The following is a 14,225-nucleotide window of genomic DNA, read 5'->3' as shown; positions in this document are numbered from 1 at the left end:
GGGGGGGGGGGGGGGGGGGGGGGGGGCAGCGGGGAGGTCCTATAATGAGATTCATCTCTTTGACTCTGTCTCTCTACGGCTGCCAATAAACTTAATACGTTAAATATATCCTGCCTGACACATACACCTCTCGCTCTCTCTCTGTCTCTCTCTCTCTCTCTCTCTCTCCCTCACACACACACACACTAATCAAAAAAAACAATTATGTGGGGACGTGAGCGTACTTATATGCGGTGCAGCCTCATGCATGTGCAGCATGTGGGGTCCCCACTTGTTAACCCAGACGCGGGCATGACGTGTGCACAACAGCGGACATGAACGCAGGCCCGATGGCACTGTCATGTGTGCTGTGTTGGCATGTGCACACAAGAAACAGCGCCCCCTCCCGCCCCCCTCTTTACCCACTGACCATCTTCCCTCAAACCTTCACCTACATGAACACACGTGATGGTTCACTTAGCCTCCTGGCAGTTGACTTGAAGAGTCATTTGCATATCACTGCATTGCACACCAAGTCCCATTACCGGTAGAGACCAATGCGGTGTCTTTATGTGTTTGTGTAGGTTGACAGATGAACCAGCGAGGGATTCAAATGCACGTAGGGGTTTATTGGGTCCCTGGTGCACCATTGTGTCACGTCAGGACACTGGGTGAGGGGGGGGGGGGGGGGATTTGCACATCTACCTTAACACAGAAACACACCAGGATAGAGAGAGGACAAAACTTGCATGTCCCACCTTTTCATCTGCATGTGTGAGATTTGTCTCTCCCGTGACTGATCTGCAAAGACAGTTGCAACGTACGGCTTTGGCTAGTTAAGAAAAAAAAAAAAAAAAAAAAATCAGAAACATATAGCGGAGGACAGTGGATGTGGTAATGGTTTGTCCTTTTCTTTAAATGTCCTCCCGTTTCTCCTCCCCTGCTGCCTTTTATCGCCCTCTTCCTCTCCTGTGTCCCCCCACATTCTCCTGATGCCACGCCAAGACAGGTTAATCTTAGTGTCATTCAAAGTTGAGAGACAGCAGTCGGCAACAGCAGGGAATCAAGCAGCCACCGTTATTTTGGCTATCTTTCTGTTTTAACTACATCGAATGTTAATCTGTTCATTCAGAAATCTTGGTTTTCAAATTGTTTTTTTTTGGTTGACTCAATGTCACCCCCCACCTTCTCTCATCATTCTCTCTGTGTATGAAAGACAACATTAAAGAGTACTTTTCTTTTTTTAAAGCCCACTTCACTCTAACCCACTCACCTTCATCCTTTCTTTTTCTGTCTGTGCCTGTTCAGTGAGTTCCTCAAATTTTTTTTTTTTTTACCAGATTTTTTTTTTTTTTTTTTGAGGGAGATTCGTCCCGTCCCTGCTGACGGCTTTCATGTTGTTTCAAACCCCAACATCTCTGTGACTGCCTTCCAGTTGGCTGCGTGGGTTCTTTTTGATTTTCTCCTCTTCCTCTTCCTCATCGTCATCATCACCTCTTACGTTCTGTCTTGTCCACGTCCAGCAATGACATGCAAATGGGGGTACATTTCCTTTCATTTGTAGTCGTGTCTTTCTCGCGTGTGTCTATGTGTGTGTGTGTGTGTGCGTGTCAGGCAGAGGAAGAACAAGGATGAATTAGGAGACAAATGACTTTTTGTGACAAAGCTAATGAAGATCTTGACATTTTCTCTTCCTCCCTCCTCCCTTCCTTTTTTCTCTAATCCCACATATCTTTATGTCCGACTTACTTCTTGTCTTTTCTCTCTCCCTTTCTCCTCACCCCATCTTGCCCCTTACCTCTCTCCAGGCGGCTTGTTCATAAGGAATACAGATCAAGAATATACAGCCTTTCGACTTGCCATCTTCCTTCACAACACCAGCCCTAATGCGACGGAGGCTCCCTTCAACTTGGTGCCGCATGTGGACAACATAGAGACGGCCAACAGCTTTGCTGTCACCAATGCATGTAAGTTGTACAACTGTGCGTGACAACTGTGAAGCCTAAACAAATATGTGCCGACGTCGCTGACTTCCTCCTCGCTCAGTAACGCCTGATCCTTCACTCACTTCATGTTGGTGAATAAAACGGGCCTCAAATAATGGGATACACTGCAGTGGATGAAGGTTTCTGTAGATTTCTGATTAGAAGAAAGTAGAGTTTGAAAAGAAAAATAGTTTGTGTTGGTGTATAGTTGATTTCTCGGACAATTACTGACCTGTGATTCTAGGAAAAGTATCTTCCAGGTTGTTGCACGAAAAGCATATCCTCTGAGCCTGACACACTTATTTTAGTCTTAACTGCGATACCAGCGACACTGCTGAGAAACTCAAAGCTTACTCCTAACTGTGCAGTGACCACAGCTCACATTCCGTTCCGTTCATATCAGCCTGCAAATTATGGGGCTTTTTTTTTTTTTTGTGGTGTGTAAAATGTATTTGCGTAGCGCAATTAAAACAAGCACTGTTATGCTACACAAACCAGTAATCAAATAATGATTGTTGTAAGAGACAGACAACCCACCACCCCCTCGGCCCCACCCCCGCTGAGACCAAATAGACGGCTCTCACAACACACCTCTGAATGGTCATGCACTTGTACTTTGAACATAGACTGGTTTTTAATGTGCACATAATTGTTCTAGGTTATATAGTGTATATTTATAGTACTTATAGTATATGTATAAATATATATACAAATACATTGTATTTATTTATATATATATACGTATATACACACATATATGTATGTATATATTTATACATATATACACATATGTATGTATATGTATGTATTTATATCTATTTATATATATATTTAAAAAAAAAAAAAAATATATATATATATTCACATACTATCATTATATACGGTGTATCTACTGCAACTGTAGAGTCGGCCCAAAATGTAGTCTTCATCACTCAGAGAAATGACAATAAAGTTGAGTTGATAACTAAAGGTAAAATAAATGATAAAAGAATACATTTACATTGTAAAACAATTTAAAAAAAAAGTGTTTCAAACTGAGTTTGAAAACCCTTACATTTAAGCTAAGTTTGTTCCCGAGTCTTTCTGCGCTTTTTTTGGGGTTGAAAACAAACAAACAAACAAACAAACAAGAAACATGCTAATATCTACCTAAAACATTTACACAGTCTCTGATATATACTGATAAACCAATATATATACACATTTTCACATATTTTTTTAATTATTATTTGATGGGGTTTTTTTTTTTGGATCCAGTTGCGGGCCTGATTAGACAATTTTGTGGACTGAAATTGGCCCGCAGGCTGCCAGTTGATGATCACAGCTATATGCTATAGCATGGCAACAAATACAATGTAAAACAATTTTTTTTTTGATCATGTAATCATAATATCTTTTGTTTATGCTGTGAAACGCTACACTACACACTATGCTGTGGTGTGTCCATGGTCGGTATAATCAGACTGTATTTTCCTTATGGTTGTTTTCCCGTTGGCTGTTGAAGGATGTATGTAGAGATGTGGCATTTGGCCAGCACTGTATCGAAGCTCAATGCTTAGCTCTCTCTCTTCTCCGGGAGCCTCATGTGTCCTTAGTCAAACTTTCTGCCTTTGGTCGTTTTGATGCTGTCTTACGTGTTTGTGTAACGTTGACTGAGTGACACTGATGAAGGCTACGCTAACGTGAATGCCTGTAATGTGACTCTCTTTATCTCTGATGAGTGCTGCGAGTGTTTCCTCCGGTGTGTTATTCTATGAGACGGTAATGGTGTCGACAGGACAATTCTACGGCTCATCTGTGTCCCAGCGAGACGACGGTGCAATAATAATTTAATTCACCTGTTTTTTATAAATATTATGTACAGCGCAGCAGCCGCTTTATGAGGGAATCACTTGTTTGTAAAAGTTGTAATGGAGATATGTTAGTGTGCAGTGTGCTCAGACTACTATGGCACACGGTGATATTAGGTACAAAGAGTATTTGATCATACATCTGCAGTACTAGCACTGCAGTAACTTTCTTCTACTGTAGGAACCGTACATTTAAGACATCTGATAACAAATCTCAAATACACCAGCGCACCAAAACCAACACCAGAACTAGTACTTTCGTCAAACCCAATACCTTATTCAAATACTCCCAGTCCATTGTCCCTCGGACTCAACAGCTGTTCGCCGTAACCAGCTGTGTGCCAGTCAGCCACAACTGTTGTGTGTCTTCCTACTTGGTTCAGTGTTTCCTTTCCCTCGTGGGAAGCTAAATTGAGTATCTAACCAGTTTCAGCGACCAATTTAATGAAACATCTGGGAACGTCCCTTTTAGAGAGAAAGCTCATTTCTCTTCTCGTTTTATCAGCATGGCGGATAAATCCCAGCGATGGCAAACGCGTGTCACCCTACCGCCCGCAAACCTGTGCCACCTAGTGTATATAGCACATGATTCCAGGCCAATCCTTGTTTTTTAACACCCGAGTTAAAGAGGTATCACAAATGAAATTCAGGAGTGACCCGACAACACTTGTAAATGTCACCCTAGTCCAGTGGTTCTCAATTATTTTCTGACATGCCCACCCCTCCCCCCCTTGGGGACAGAACCCCCTCGGGAGGGACTGAAGCACTGCTCAAGTCTGACACACTTTTGACATCTGGATTTTCATCATCTCTTTACTAAAAAAAAAAGATTGTTTCTTTTGAAAAATCAATGAGGACGTCATGAGTTCATGGAAGGCAATTTTACGGAATCCCTCGTAGCCACATTCAGAGGTTTGTGCGATCATGGATGTCGTGGAATAGGTTTGTTACCACTCAACGTGAATGGGTTATCGGTGATTTCCAAGTAAATAGTCCATTTGCGTCCTACCTTTTTTTAAAATGCCATCCTCGACGCTGCATCTACAAAAATAAAGAGATGCACGTCGTCAGACTCTCTTATGATCCGGAAGGCTTACCACTGAAGAATATTGTCTATATCGTCCTCCTTGGATTTACCAGCTTCAACTCGATACAGCGGTATAGCCTAAGCAGGGAAGTCCATGTCCGCCCCCACCTCCTCACCCCAGCCCCCCCACAGGCGCTTCCTCCGTCAACAACGGTCAGCTGGGAGATGTTTCAGTTAAACTGCTGTTTAACTGTCTCACCTCACTGTCAGCCGCAGTGCTGTGGAAGCCCACCTCTGGGTCAAACCGCTTTGACTCCCCTTCAAAATAAATGTTAGTGGAAATAAGGAGCTCCCCAGAGTATTTTGAACGGCTTAAGTCAGCAGCTTCCTTGCCTACATCTTAATATAGTTTGTTTTGTCCCTGCTGAGACGCCAGACAGTTTGCTCATATCGGAACGCTGCAGACCAAATGTCTTCTGCAACACGTGGAACACGCCCCCCAGTCTTCAGCCTCTCCGAAACGTGATTTCGTGAGCCATCTTTGGAGTTCATATTCTTTCATTCTTTTCATACTTGCGTCAGCGATCTGCAGCGCTGAGAACGCGACTAACCACCAGATGCAGAATAGGACGTGACCTGATATTGCCTCTGTTTGATATTAATGGTACATGGAAACCATTAGAAGTTCCAGTACCCATTGAAATTCCTCCCTTGTTGCCTTTATTTCCTCAGACTTTGTCCTCTTATCCCCTTCTCCTGTCCATTGACATGTTTCACTGTCCATCCTTCCCTCACAGTCATGGGCAATGAATCTCCAACTTAATCCCTGACTATTGCTCCAGGTGCTGAGCATCACACTAAATTAGAATAGGGAATTCTGCCTCTGACCTTGGCTGTCTGTTCAGGTATTCAGAACTCTAAAACGGATCATAAAAATCCCCGGTCCCCACAGTTTTTCTCTATTCACTGTGGAATAGAACCCTTTCTTCTCTCAGGGTCGTACAATTTTTCATCCTTTGCTGCTGTTCAACTTCTTTTTTTTTTTTTTTTTTTAGTGCCGTCCTGTTTAAATTAAATGCAAACCTTTCTCTGCTGTTTTTAATATGTATATTAATGCATAGTTTTGTACCAGTGCATGTATTCACCCCCTGGGAGAAAATGATCATCAGTCATGACACCCTAACGCTATAGAGATATGGGTGTCGCTGTGAGTGGGTGAACGGGTATGAGCATTCATTTCCATGCTAAATGTATATGTGCACACAGCTGTGTCTCACTGGGGTGTAAATGAATGTGTCCGTGGACAGAGACCATGAAGTGATGAAGACAGACAGAGAGAAAGAGCAGGTGTAAAGGGACAAATAAGAGGACAGGAGCATAACAAAAAAAGGTGGTTGTGTCTCATTCGTGGTGCCAGATTGATGAGACATGGTCTTGATCGTGTCCCTCCACTGCTGTAAATACCGCTCTGATGACTTGAATGATTGTCAAACCTGACATTCTTTAGTTTTGTCTTTATGATATTCATAGATAAAAATCTGAAATCTATTTCTATCTGGTCTAGCTGAGACCAGTTTTAAGTCTAGTTTAGTCTAGTCTAGTCTCAGACTAGTCCTTACTAGTCTGATCTGATCGATTCTATTCCATAACTTTCATGTCGGAGCTGGTTTTCTCTAGTCTGGTCTAGTCTGTGTTGTCTCTCTAGTCTCGCCGAGTTGTGTCAAGTCTAGTCCATTCTAGTTCCATTTCAGGTCTGGTCTAGTTAAGTCTATTTCATTCCAATTCTTTCAGGTCTGTTTGGATAAGATCAGGGCTGGCCTACTGTAATTTGATCTGACCAGGCCTCCTATGGTGTGTCTAGTCTAACAAATTCAAGTGTAAGTTGTTCTAGTCTAGTCAAGTCATTTCACATCTGGTTTGGTCCGGTCTAGTTTCCTCTGAGCAGGACAAGTCTGCTCTAGTCTAGCTGAGTCCTCCTATCCAAACCAAGTCTGATCTCGTCAATTCCATTCCTTTCAGGACTAGTCTGGTCCTGTCAGAGCTGCTGTAGTCTGGGTTAGTCTGGTCTGGTCTGGTCTTGTCTAGCTGAGTGTATTCTAGTCCATTTTTGTCCACCTAGGTAGGGTCTATTCCAGGAATGGGCAAACTTTTTGACTCGCCCGTCAGGAGCAGATAGATCAAGTGTCTGAACTAAGATACATGACATGTAAAAGTCATGCATAAACACTAAAATGGTGTCAATCAATTTCTACGCCACCTATTGGGGAAACATGGGTATTGCAGGGAAAAGGCAGAAGTATAATGATAATATAAATAAATTAGATAATTTAAAAAAGTTTGGCGGGCTGAAATAAAAAGCTGAACGTGCCGCATCTGGTCCCCGGGCCTTAGTTTCCCCATGCTTGGTCTACTGTGTTCCATGCATTAGTGATTTTATCATTGACCAGGTGTAACATGGAGGATTAAAGGTTCGATCATTACGTGCATAACCCTATCTGACAATGCTAGAATAGCATATATTCCATACAGTACATTCCACTCTGCCTTTAGTCGATCCTTCACTAATCAATACGGTTCATGTTATAATTGACTGCTGTGTATGAAGTGCTGTGAAAAGAACACCGTAATTACTGCAGCCTGACTCTGGAGTCCGGGTCCAGAATGGATGTCATACCTGTGTCACTGATCTGCAGCTTCTGTTGTTGACACAGGCAGCGTCTCCGCTGTGGAGATAGTCCACTTAATCCAGGGTGAGGTTAAACAGATCAGTACAAACATTTCTGCGGAGAAAATGGAATTGACTTGGGGAGCAGGCCAGCTCCAGTGCTGTGACCTTAGAACAGATACAGTATGTGACAGAAACGTGACAGAGGTAGAACATCTGGTAGTATTTATTTTCTCGTTTCTGCTGAGAAATGTCTGCAGGTCATTATAGAAAAAATAAAAGGATGTGTGCGCAAGGAACACCCAGGACAAAGTGTCCCACGGGCAGCAGAGCACCTATCATACGTGTGGATGATGCTGCAGACCTGGTGGATATGAGATAAATGTTTCGAATCAGTCGGTAGTGTGTCCTTTTGGTCACGATGAAAGGAAAGTAAAGGTTAAACTGACAATAATGAATCACTGCCCTGTATGACAGTTAGAATGTGTTTTAAGTAAAAGTACGACTACATTTTTCCAGTTGAACCTGTGAATCACATCTAGATCAAAATCCATCTTGACACTAAAACAGTAGCGGGTACTTTAATGTCAAAACCAGACTGAGACAAACCTGATGAATCACCTACACTCACATCTCAAATACAAAAAAAAAAAATAATTCTTTCACAATTCACCGTATTTAGGAATCTGTATTGTTTCCTAACCAAACCCACCGTATTTAGAAATCTGTATTGTTTCCTAACCAAACCCAGATTTTATTTTGAATTAAACTTCTATAGAGTGATCAAAGAGAAGCAGACTCAGTATTTGTGTGTACTGACATTATTCCATTGACTTTATTATTAGAAGTATTTTTTTTTTTGTTTTTTTATATCACACATCTTCCATTCAAAACTTTGCAAGCAATATTTCCATCAGACCAATTCTTTCTCTGAAGAATTCATTTATCAATTCAATTTATTCCGATTTTGGAAAATGAGGAAAACGAATGTGGCTTCATTGAAATCTGTTGTAATTTGAAGAGTTTTCATACAAGATGGATCAAGAATTCAATGTTCAATTCCTCTGGTTCATTTGTCAGGGTTCAAAACATTTTTCTCTCTCTTTATTCTAGCTGCTACATGAACCTGTTGAATTGAAAAAAATGTTTTCTCTCTCTTTACTCTAGCTGCTACATGAACCTGTTGAATTTCCAGCCACTCTTTGCGCTGTGAAATCCTCACCGTTTCCGTACGACCTCCCCATTTTCATTAACTAGCTCACTCTTCTTGTATAAAGGCGGAGGCGCTCGGTAATGACACTATGGCATCATCCTTGTTGTTGATGTCTTACGTGGTTATGTGTCTTCTTAATGGCTACACTGGGGGAAATAGTATGAAAGGATATTTGGAACCTGTGGCAGGGAGAAGAGATTTACGTTGCAGCAAGACCACGTTTATTCACATTAAGGGCAACTGAAGAGCTTGATGACTCTGAGAGGGGCCGTTAATGTATTTTCTTGCATCAGGATATATTGGAATACTTTCTTCTGAGTATCAATGCAGAGATAATGTATCAAGCTGAAACTTTTTACCTCCCCAGGTGCTTTAAGAAGAGAACTGCTGAGGCTCAAATATTGGAAATGTAACAATTAATGGGCTTCATTTAGTAGCCCTGAAATATATGGCGTGACCAGCCAGTGGTTTCTAAAGTAGGGGGCAGGCCCCATTTAATAATAAATGAAATAATAATAACCTGTGAAAAATATTTGGCTGACGAATCATAGAGTTAACGCAGCTTAGGGAAGTAGATAAACATGAGGATTTATTCTTTAACATTTGTAGCTAATTCGTTAACCAAAGCGACATTAGAACCATACACCATTGCTTTCAGTTGATACAGTGGCACCTCGAGATACGAGCGTCCCGACATACGAGTACTTCGCGATACGAGGAAGCCTTCGAGCAAATTTGTGCTTCGAGATATGAGCAAAAATTTGAGGTACGAGAGTTTTTTTGCAGACGGTGGCCTAAAAATTTGAGGTACGAGAGCGCTTGCAGACGGTGGCCGAGCACTCGGAGCAGCCCAAGCCGCCTCACTCGTTCACTTCACGTGTTCGGCGACTTCCGTACGCATCTTCGGCGAGTTTTCCCGTATTGTGTTTGCGTTATCTACGTGATTTTCTCTCTGCATTATTTTTTATGATAGTGATGGGTCCTAAGAGAGTGAGTGGTAAGGATGGGAGTGAGAAGAAGAAACATATGATGACCATGGAAATAAAGCATGAAATTGTAGATAAAAATGAGCGATCGGTGCCCGCTAAAGAAACGATACAAATCGGAAAAAGTTAAGTTAATTCTAAGTTAATGTAAGTTACGTAGTGTACGTGTAAGGTACGGTAGAGAATCAAGTGTCTACGTACGGGCCAACTCTCTTACCTCCCTCCCTCCCTTCCTCCTCCTCCTCCGCACATGTCTCCATTAGCCGCTACTGTATCATCTGTCCCGAGGGTAAGAACTCATAATTAAAACCACATTTTATTTTATATCACAGGAATCCTTATATACTATGATCTTTTGTGTGTGTGTCTCTATAGCAATTAAAAACATGTTTTTTTTCCATTGTTATTATCACCAATATGAGAGTTTTTTAAAGGGCCGGAATGGATTCATGTTTTTTCTGTTATTTCTTATGGGAAAAAATGATTCAAGATACGAACTCGGTCCTGGTACGGGTTATACTCGTTCCACTGTACTGTCATAGACCAGAGACATAGACATGGACTAGAAAGTGCTATATAACAAACATATATATACACACACAAATAAAAAATAAGTCAGATTCCCCCACATTTACCAAGCGGTGCAGTACTTGAGCTCCCCCTAATACCACCTGTTTCACAAACCATCCATCCATCCATCCATCCATTTTGGATGGAAGGTAGCTACTGGGTCCCAGCCCAGGAGGTGAACCCTGGGGTTCCACACCAATGACATTGCCTCTGGACCAAAGCGTCACCGTGGATCAGATCATTTAGCGAAATGTAATCTTGCGTCATTTGACAACTTTTAAGTTGTGCAGAAGCAGTTTTTACTCATCTCCGTTTTTATGCTGCATAAGGAGTAAAGGCTTAATTGCTGGGTTACATTAACCGCGTGCATATGCTTATCAGGGCCAATATAGATTTCTGTAAGTGCTCTCAGAAGAGTCACTTACTTGCATCACTTTATTCTGGTCTTAGCAGTAATCAGTAAACAACAAGCCTTGCTGTTGGAGCGGGCGCTTTGCTGCGAAATGAATCTGCACATTTGCTCCAGGTGATGTTGTTCTTATTTCATTAGAAACTCCTGCATCGGGGACCAAACCTGACGTCTCTCGCTCTCTGCACTTAACTAAATCTTCTTGGCTTTAATGTAATGGAGGCTGAGCAGCAGAGTTCAACTCGACTCTGGAGAGATGTCAGATTTTAAGATGTCAATTGGTCGGTGTTGGGGAATTTTTTTATTTTTTTTATGAGATGATAAACTGATAAGCAAGAGGGCCAAATGTTGTTAGAAAGCTTTCCTCTACCATGTAATCTTCAGTTGCTGCGCAAGTTTCTATCCGTGGTTGATCTTTCAGTATGGAGATGACATCTTCTCCCTGTGTGCGTGGGTTCTCTCCTGGTACTCAGGCTTCCTCCCACAGCCCAAAAAATATGCTCGTTCCAGGAGGAGGTTGATCGGATAATGTACCATCGGTATGAATGTGAGTGTCAATGGCTGTTTGGTCCAACATTGTTCAGGTTGTACCCCGTCCTCACCAGTAGATACCTGGTGTTGTCGAAATCACGAATATTCAAATCGATTATTTATTGATTTGAAAATGTTCTTATATTAAACTTGTAAACTTCATTGAATCTTAAAGTGACAGAAAAAAATTAACTAAGACAAAGTGGAAAAAATATAAATAATATTGTAACTTGTTGGGGGGCTAGAATAGAATAGAATAGTATTTATTGTCATTGTAACATAGGCGTACATCGGGGCTACAACAATATATTTACAACAATATATACAGAAAAACAACCTTGTGATGTAACCTCTAAAACCACTGTAAAAAGATACCAGGAAGTAGAGCAGTTTGAGCAGAACAGAGTATTTATACATCATAAATATTTATAGTACAGATTTTAATGTTAAAATTGTGCATTTGTGCAAAAGAAATTTTGGATGTGGAGTAATGTTGTGTGTTATTGTTACATAACAATAACACTATATTGTCCCTGAAATGACTGTTCTGTGTTCTGCTGTTTTTGCTGTTTACTCCATTTTCCTGGGTGCCTTGAACACACCAAGTGCATTTGGTTTTGTTCTGTCGAGCCGGCGGGGATTATGCCGGGATTTTACCACTCCGCTACAATATATATACATATAATAAATAAAAATAGATCTCAAAAACGATGTGGCAGCATACTAGTAACAAACTGCAGCGCAATCTGAACAAACATTCACAGACATTGACGTCACACGATTGGCACAATAATCGTTTTATTCCGATTCCGTCTTGTTTTCATGACCGTGCTTAGCCAAAATCGGAATCAAATTTCTTTTAGTTTCCCAGCCCTAGATAGTTGGTCTCCAATGCTTTTGCGACCCCGAAAGAGGGAAAAAGAAGTGCACAGTGGATGCAGGGATATTTCTTTCAAAGCCTTCGGTGAATTCCTTGCCGTTGTTGTGGACTGCCTCGAGGCAACGCGAGGCAGAGAGGGTTCTCTTTACAGGTTTTACAGACTACAAACTCAGAGCAGCAGGGTCACATCCTCCTACATCATGTCTTCTTGCTCTGCATGATGACGCCGTGAGTGCAGAAGAAACATTCTATTAACCTTCTGTCAGTCAGAGGAGAGATATTTTTGTTTTCTACCCTGGTTTTCTTCCTTTCTTGTCAACACTAGGACGGCACACTGTAGAGCACAATTTATTCCATACCTGTGGTCCCTAGGGAAACGGTTCTTCAACAATGGCGTTGTTATGTCACACCTACACACTTGCACAAACGTAACTATAGCCTTCCTGTCCCAAGACACACACACACACACAAAGACTGACTGACTTTGTGTTTTGTGAGCACATCACATAGACATACTGTAATAAGGGACGCACTGATGCGGATCATCGACGATGGCAGCAGTTTGGAGGTATTTTCACATCAGAAACGAAGACAGGACTGTAAGATTCGGTCTGTAACGATATGACCAACAAACACCTGAAAACACCTGAAGTGCTGAACACTGTAACACACGATTCTATCCGTAGTTTTGTTGATAAATTGTTTGATTTAAATAGTTTGATAGTTTAATAGTTTCCTCTCTTTCTCCTACCTGGTAGCTCCATCTCCAACATTCTTCTACCAATGTATCCACTGTCCCTCCTCTGCACATGTCTGGCTTCTCTAGCTTTTTCTCCAAACCTTCCTGTCTGTGTTGTCTATCTAATGACCTCGTTCCTGATCCTGTCCATTCTTGTCACTCCTAAAGAGAATCTTAGCATCTTTAACTCTGCCACCTCCACCTCCAGCTCCGCCTCCTGTCTTCTGTCAGTCTTCTATTGCTACCGTCTCTAAACCATACATCATGGCTGGTCTCACCACCGTCCTGTAAACCTTTCCCTTCACCTTAGCTGACACTCTTCTGTCACAGATCACTCCTGACACTTTTTACCCAGTAAAAACTACAGTATTACAAATATCTGGTAATCCTCCTGATCCTAACCCTGATCCTAATCTGAACCTGTTTATAACTACAACTCAACAATCCAATCCTTGAATCGCAAATGACTCACCCACTCAGTGGTGACCTGCAAAATGTACCTGTGACATTGTATTTTTTTTAAAAAAACAAATGCCCACAGGTGAAGCCTCACCAGACACACACACACACACACACACACAGGCTTCTTTTTGTCTAATGTGTTTCATTTAGGCCTCCATTTCCCCACTGGACATAATAGCTGTGCTGCAGAGGAAAATGTGTCTGTTTCCTCTGCTGTTTGTTTTCACTCCCTGGAGTCTGAAAGATGAAAAGCATGTGAGGAGATGGCACTGGATTTTAAGTTTCACGCAACCCAGCAGCAAAACGCAGGAGTGTTTACAGTGAACGAAGCACTGTTAGCGGTAATTGTCTGTGACGTCCCTTTGTTCGGCTCACTCTCGGCTGCGCTGCCTTTGTTTTCATGTCGTGATCAAAGCATTTGCATTTGCAGATTTCTGTTTCCCTCCTCGGTTCCTCTCACTTTGCACTTTCACTCTTGTAAGCACATGCATGCACTTGAACCGAATCACAGAGACAACACGGTGCATTCCTTCTCTGTCATTTTTTTCCCCTCCCTTTAAGTTTTTGACTCAGTGAATAAAATGCCTTAGAAATTAGCGGTGACCAGAAGTAACAGAATTATCTCGGTATCAGGGGGGGTTCTATGTTGTTATGAGACCGATTTTAGGGATCCATGGATCATAACACAGAGATGACACATGCTCCTGGACACATTACTGGTGAACCATTCAATGGGAGTTCAATGGGAGTCTCTCAGTGGGATCCTCAGGTGACCTTTTCCACCATTGGGCCATGCTTTAACCTCTTTTTATTCCAAATCGGAACAGAGACCCCATCTTCCCTGTTTCTGTTTACCTCTGCTGCGGACAAGCACAAAGTGAAGGGAGTTAGCCCCGGAGCTAATGTTAGCTTCCGCCCCGGAGCAGAGC

At 41.9% G+C, this 14,225-nt stretch overlaps 1 protein-coding gene across 5 annotated transcripts in view; it reads left to right on the top strand.

Moving 5' to 3' along the window:
* Window positions 1-14,225, top strand: part of gria4a (glutamate receptor, ionotropic, AMPA 4a) — a 99,620-nt gene that overhangs the window by 806 nt on the left and 84,589 nt on the right. For all 5 annotated transcript variants that reach the window (XM_017032058.2, XM_017032059.2, XM_025054939.1 and 2 more), the window contains exon 2: window positions 1,788-1,946. In XM_017032058.2, the coding sequence (XP_016887547.1) occupies window positions 1,788-1,946 (159 nt within the window). The remainder of the gene's footprint in view (window positions 1-1,787; window positions 1,947-14,225) is intronic.

Source organism: Cynoglossus semilaevis, chromosome 4 (assembly GCF_000523025.1).
Source record: "Cynoglossus semilaevis isolate Cse_v1.0 chromosome 4, Cse_v1.0, whole genome shotgun sequence".
Classification (NCBI taxonomy): Eukaryota; Metazoa; Chordata; class Actinopteri; order Pleuronectiformes; family Cynoglossidae; genus Cynoglossus; species Cynoglossus semilaevis.
This window is presented reverse-complemented; position numbering and strand designations above follow the sequence as displayed.